The sequence below is a fragment of the Etheostoma spectabile genome, chromosome 5 (assembly GCF_008692095.1).
Source record: "Etheostoma spectabile isolate EspeVRDwgs_2016 chromosome 5, UIUC_Espe_1.0, whole genome shotgun sequence".
Lineage (NCBI taxonomy): Eukaryota > Metazoa > Chordata > Actinopteri > Perciformes > Percidae > Etheostoma > Etheostoma spectabile.
In genome coordinates, this window is record NC_045737.1 from 23,336,541 (window position 1) to 23,343,678 (window position 7,138).

General features: G+C 44.4%; 1 protein-coding gene across 8 annotated transcripts in view; it reads right to left on the reverse strand.

Annotated features, from left to right (window-relative positions):
* The window catches only part of ncor2 (nuclear receptor corepressor 2), a 118,846-nt gene that overhangs the window by 48,443 nt on the left and 63,265 nt on the right, over window positions 1-7,138 (reverse strand). For 7 of the 8 annotated variants that reach the window (XR_004332245.1, XM_032517278.1, XM_032517280.1 and 4 more), the window contains exons 18-19: window positions 1,937-2,079; window positions 1,620-1,761 (exon numbers count right to left, since the gene is read on the reverse strand). Coding sequence is in view for 7 of the 8 variants with exons in the window: in XM_032517278.1 (XP_032373169.1) it covers window positions 1,620-1,761; window positions 1,937-2,079 (285 nt within the window). In the remaining variant the exon portion in view is untranslated. The remainder of the gene's footprint in view (window positions 1-1,619; window positions 1,762-1,936; window positions 2,080-7,138) is intronic. The other variant, XM_032517276.1, reaches the window with a different exon arrangement.

Below are 7,138 nucleotides of genomic sequence, written 5' to 3' on the forward strand. Positions count from 1 at the left end.
TTGTGTGGAATCAATCATGTTATTTTGGGTAATTACAATTGGGTAGTTAAAAAGAACATTAATATAGAAAAACAGGTTAATTTTACCCAAGGACAATATGAGGGTTAAGAATATATCAAGGGTTAAAGGATTTATGTGTCAACAGAATTTGGAAAAACTTGTCCATGCTTTCATCTTCAGTAGACTTGACTGCTGTAATGGTGTCTTTACAGGTCCCCCTAAAAAATCAATCAGACAGCTGCAGCTGATTCAGAACTCTGCTGCTTGAGTGCTCACTAAGACCAAGAGAATGGATCACATCACTCGAGTTCAGAAGTCCTTACACTGGCTTCCTGTGCCTCAAAGAATTGATTTAAAAGTACTTTTGCTAGTTTATAAATCAATAAATGGTTTAGGCCCAAAATACATTTCTGATCTTCTACTACACGACGAACCACCCAGACCTCTCAGGTCATCTGGGACAGGCCTGCATCTGTCCCCAGAGTCAGAACTAAACAGTGGGAAGCAGCGTTCGGTTTCTATGCTCCTCATATCTGGAACAAACTTCCAGAAAACTGCAGATTCGCTGCTACTCTCATTTTTTTTTTTTTTTAAATCAAGGCTGAGGACCTTTCTTTTTGATGTTGCCTTTCTTTAAATGGTTGTTAATTTCTTTAATGTATAATTTTATATACTGCACTGTAAATGTGTATTCTTGTGTTTTATCCGTTTTTTATTTTTTAACTGTTTTTTTTAACTGTTTTTGTTTAAAAGCACTTTGAATTGCCCTGCTGCTGAAATGTGCTATACAAATAAAGCTGCCTTGCCCTGCCTTGAATGGCGCGCCGTATGTAGCCGAGCTCCGCCTTTGTATGCCGTTTTAGTGAGTCAGAGATTGCAGCACTAAGGACAAGTTTGGCGAGTGGTGGCAAAGAATTAGAAGACCATCCGGCCTCTTAAAGATTGCAAGTTTGGGAACACTTTGGTTTCCCAGTCAGTCACAGTAGTGCAGGCAAGAGAGTGGTGGATAAGACTACTGTTGTAAATTAATGTTACGTTTCCAGCGTCGCGGCTCTGAACTGTAATGCCTTGTTTCTTCAGGCTAACTATATTAGCTTTAGCCAGGCAGCATCTTTCTGCAGTGAAAAATGGCCAGGCGATGTCATGATAACGGTGCATTAATCAGGTAATTTAGTTTGTCTTTGCAGAGAACAGTGATGCTGTGTTTTCAGTTTTACAGCTGATTGTCTCATTTTGTTTACAACTTACAGATGGAGTCTCAAGATGATATGGGGTACCTATTGTTTACGGTTTACATCTTACTTTACATACTGCAGGCTGTTGCAGCTAGCTCACGGGAGAGACTGCGTGACACTAAGTGCTACAGTCTGCGACAAACAAAAACAATTGCCTTCTGCATTTTTGTTTTGCTTTTCCCTCCATTGTACCAAACTGTGATGTCTGAACCTAGGTATGAACCAAACCGTAACTTCTTTGTACCGTTCCACCCCATACTATACATAAAAATAAAACATCAATTTATTTTAAACTGTAAAAGATTTATAATGGTCAAAAAGATAAACACCTCAATTGATAAATGGAGGTAAAATAAAACCTTCAAGGGAACTAAACTGGTGTACCTTCTCCATCTTCAGGGGCCTCCTCTTCATTGCCACTGGCTCCTGATCCCTCCATCATCTCCTCCTCCTCTGCTGTATACGGGGCACTGGTTTCCTCATTCTGCAGGGCTTTGCCCCTACGGCGGGCCTTTCGCTCCTTCTCCTGGGTCAAAACAAACACACTAAATAAAAACAGCCCGGGGCACAAACATATTCAGATCCCAAAGAAAAACAGTAACAATGTTAGGGCTTGGTGGTGCACAAAAAGCATGAATGATTTTCCTTTGTCAGCATCACATGGAGCAAATATGATTAAAAAAAACTCTCCCTGTGCTTACCGATTTCATTTTATGCTGCTGCAGAATCTCATCCAGTTTCTGCCTCTTCTTGTAGTTGAAGTAGAAGTTCTTGCACTGTGACACGGTTTTTGATCCCACCATCTTTGCGATGGCAGACCAATTCCTACCATACTGGAGAAGGCCTGGAATTAACAGATGGACAGGCAGAGAAATTAGGATAGGACAGGAACAAAGACAGCCAAACATTGGTTCACATGTGGCCTTGCATGACTACTCCATATCAAATGATATTCTCTATGCAGTTGAAGAAAAAAATGTTATGTAAGATGCAAATAAAATGCAATTGTTGTAAAGATTGTAAATGTAATGACCATTTTGGTTTATGTACCATAATCAACATCTCCAACCACAATTTTTACAAGTGCACAGTATGAAAGTCTCTCTATGGTAATAGCCATAAACATATGTTTCTATACAGCTGTCAAAACTGTAGACAACCTGGGAGTTTAGTCCGCAATGCAACATTGACACAGTCTCACTCTCCCAGCAGCAGTGTGGCTTGATGTCATTTGCTTCCTAAGTAGAGACAGAGGCAGAGAAACTGAGTGAAGGAGTAAGAGAGAAGGGAGAGGTGGCGTGTTGGCTGAACAGTCAGTCATACCAATGACATCACAGATTCTCCCAACTGGGGTCACTCGGTGTCATATTCTGACTGACTTTGATGTGACCCAGTTCCAAGAAACCCTGGTCCTTTACTCAGTCAACCACATGATTGTCCTTACACAAGAGTCTACAGGCACCCGCTGGGCCAGAGCTGTGATAGATCAACCTGTCACGAAATGCACGCACGCACACACGCACGCTTGCTCTGGTTCTGTGCATGTGTGCTAAAAGAAGAGATGTAGGGTGAAAACAGTGTGTAAGTGCAACTCAGTGAAGAATAGAATTTGCACTGGTGTTTCCCCCCCAGAGTCTGATGTTAGCTAAAGGCAGCTCATTAACAGTGTGTGTGTTGTAAGAGGCTTAGCTTACACCACCCACTTGTTTCCTGTGCCAGTCTGACAGGCCTTGGCAACAGGACAGGTCTCTTGAAGGGTTGTGAGCAGAGGTGGGTGTTATTAACAGGCACAGAGCCAACACCTCCTGGGATAACCTTGGACATGGGTTCAGAGGTCCCTGCATCTCATCGCTTAATGGCGGAAGTAGGACAACAAGCAGAAGTCTGAGCCAAAGGAGAGGAAGGTACAGCTGTTTACAGCTCTGTATTTTCAACTTTTGTATTAATCAGAGAAACTCTGAAATCAGCACTCTATTGCATAATGCTATTAATAAGTAATAGCTGCAATAAAAGCTGGTCTATTAGTTGACGAATTTAATTAAGGGTAATATTCACAAGGCTGTATTTACTTATGGGGACAACTCATAACCAAGATATGAATATACATCTAAATAAGTTACCTAAAACTTAATTAGATGTTTCTATCTTTGTTTTAATCCACTGATAAAAGAAAAAGAACTTTTGCTAAAATGGCTGGAAAAGCTGCGTTTCATCCAGCAGATGTGAGAAGACCTGTATTATTCACTGTCTTGCTGTGAATTTATGAATGCCAGTATAAAAAAGAACTGCCATAACAGAGGTGATTTTTAGGTCTGAGCTGCTGGTGTCTAAAAGCTGCTGCACACCTACAACCTGTCAAGTGTTAAGAGGTTTTTCAGTTGAAAAATTCATCGCTGCTACTAAAAGGCATGGCCAGGACAGCTGTTCCAAGGAAGAAAAGAAGACCGACCAGCCGGATTTGCTCCAAGAGGACACATGGCCAACAACTATTAACCTTTTACAGCCGTTTCACAAGTGGGGAGGACTGAGTAGACAGCCCTTCACGTCAAAAACCCTCGACACAAACATGCTCAGACAAAAATATTGCACACCAATTCAAACAAGCAAGACAAACATTTTGCTGCACCAACTGAACCTGAAGCAATAACAATGCAAGTAATTTACTGAAAAGTCAAAGGTCACTTTGTTATGGCCGCTAGCTACATCCAGGTTATTCCATTGTATGCAAGCACTCAAAGCACAGTCCCTAAGCAGCTCAGGTTGACTCAGGGCCTTAGTTGCTGGAGCAACACACATGGAGCAAACATCCAATTAGCAGCAGCGATACTGAAGCAGGTAGTAGCCTCACAGCCAATCAAGACACTGTATTTCCATTAGCTCCTCCCAGAGAAAGTCCAATCAACACATGGTGCAGCCAGAAAGTGGTTGTTCCTGTCTGTCACATGCCTGTCACTCCAGCCGTTGCCTCGTGGCCCTGCAATAGATAACAGTATCAGACGGTCTGATCTCCAGAGGGCCGGGAGGGAAGTTCTGCGGGGCTGGGCCTTCCGATCCAGAGCAGAGGAGATGAAAACAGCTCAGACTCTGCGCTCTTCCTGCCAGCTGGCTTGATACTTGAGCCGGTGTCAGGTTGACAGGCTCTAAAACAGTACATGCTCCTGGCCTCTCCCCTGCTTTTCCCTCACTCCGTACTCCCTGTGCTTTGCTGAGCGCTGGTCTGTTCTTCTTTGCCGTCTCTCTCCCCAATGGCGGTCGTCTGGGAAGACTTCCACAGGAAAGTGGGACTCTGGGGCGGTGCTATGTGCTCAGCCTCTCTCTCCCCTCATCTGATCTCTCCTCTATCTCTCTTTTTTTTCTTCCCTCCCTCACTCTCTCGGTCGGTCCGTCCCTCCCCCTACCTCAGTCTGCCAGCAGGCACCACAGCGTGCACACACACACAAACGCATGAGTGAGTATACACTCACTCGAACCCTCTCTCTCTCTCTCTGTCTCTCTTGTTAATACTCGAGCACACAGACGCAAACACATACTCAGGCAGTCCAAGAGTAAACAAGAGAGCAGAGAGAGAGAGAGAGAGAGAAAGAGAGAGAAGAGAGAGAGAGAGAAGAGAGAGAAGAGAGAGAGAGAGCAGCCCAGAGAGAGGAAAGATATAGAGTGAGAGAGCAGAGCCACAGAGACAATGGAGAAAAGGAAAGGAAACACAAGTGGAGAGTAAGCAAAGAGAGAAGAGGGGGGAGACAGGAGGGGGAGTTGATGTTGATACCATGAGAAAGCATAAAGGCTTTCACATTTTTCCTGACTGACCTGCTTTTCATCTTGAATGTGACCTCTCTCCAGTCTATAACAGCACAGAGTGAAGGGAGAAACAAAGTGAGTGGGGGAAAGAGGCGCTTGCCAAATCTTCCACAGCGCTTGCCAATCTGGACCGTTGCCATCTCCCATACGAGGGAGACTGACAGAACGAGAGAAGGAGATAGAGCAACAGTGAAGAGAAAGACAGGAAAGAAATAATGTGCCATTCTCTACCTGCTGCTCTTTTAAATGGGTTCTTTTAGCAAAGCAGAGCAGGGGCCATTATCCAGCTGTCTGACTGCCTGCACCCAAGCAAAGCCTGCCAGATTAGTGCACTTACATAAACGCCAGCCAAGAAGGGCGCACATGCAAACACACACAGCTTGGACCAAGTGCACACAGACAACCTTTTTCTACACATATCTTACACACGCACGCAGGCACACATAGTGGGTTTAAAACCCACTATGTCCCTTGCATGAGGTACCAGTCTTTATGAGCAATGAAAATAAGAGTGATCCATCTCTGAGTGTGGCAATGCCATCCTCAAGGGCAGAGCTGGCTGGCGTTGCCATGTTGGAATGCCGTAGTCCTGCCAAGCACTACAAATGCTATTATTCGGATCTGTTTAGCTCAAGGGGTTAAACACATTTAACCTTAAAAAGATATACATGTCAAGCAACTGCAAGGGAGAGCATCTTCACAAGCGTATTCAATACTGAGAGGAAATTTGGGGGGATCCCTTTTGGCAGGTGTGAGGGTGGCTGTTAGATCTGATGAAAAACGGCAAAAGCAGCTCCTCCTCTTCGGCCCTCAGGACTGAAGCTGGGGTTCTCTGGTTGTGGTTACATAAGCCTGTCATAGAAGCCCTGCTCCCACCAAGCTGCCAGGCTAATCCTCTGGGATGGAGAGCCCCACTAATCCCGCCGCAGGAGAATGGAACTGTAGACATTAACCAGATTACTACACGGAACTGTGTTCAAACCAGTCCAGCGCCAGTTATCGCAAAATAACCCCTTAACCAACAAACCGGCACGCATACACAACCTATAATTGCAGAAGACACCCCACACACCACACACACACACACACACCACACACACACACACACACACACACACACACCACACACACACACACACCCACACACACCACACCACACACACACACACACACACACACACACACACAAACCACCACACACACACACACACACACACAACACACACACCCGCGCGATAAATGATGACCAAAATGTGGTTTCAATACCACACTCAAGCTGCTGATGGCCGCTTGCAAGAGACACTTTATCCACTGTTGATTACGAGGGTGGACAGGTTAAGTTAGTCAGAAGCAGAACTGAGAGTTACACAAAACAAGATGACACATCATCTACGAATGGCCACAAAACAGCCCTCTTGCAATGAAATGGTTTTGAGTCAAGAGCAGAAAGAAGGACTTGACAAAGATAACACTGAGCCACCTAAGAACAAGATTTTACAAAATTATCTGTAAATGAAATGCATTTATTTACACAGCTGAGGCTGACTTTTGGCAAGGTAAAGATATTTATAAATATTGACATTACTGCCTGCAACACATACTACTTTTTCTAGCAACATGTAAATCTAGTCCTTTTTAAATATCCTAACAGATGAGACCCAGATCCGATCTGGTGCAACAGATTAGTGGGGAAAACCTATCCAAAGAGTAGTACACATTAGAAACCACTGAAGATGAGAAGCTCCTATCAGGATGTGAGACTCATGGACTGCACGCGACAAACACTGTCAAACGCACTCACACAGAGCGCTGGTGCTAGGAAATGGGTAGAATGTCAGTGACCTCTGTGAATCAGCCATAGGCCTCTGGGTAATCAGTCAGAGACAATAAACAGGTTGAGTTAATGACTGCTGCATTTGCAGGGGCTGGCTGATAAGAGGCAGACTTTACAGCCCGCTTGATAAAAAGACAGGATTGCCTTGACCTAGAGAGCCAGGGAAACAGTTCCAAAGAGCAACAGACCCAGTCCAGGCTGACTGACACATACACGCATAGAAACAACTTAGCAGCACGTGGCAGTTACTGCCTCACTAACAGGAAGTCACTTG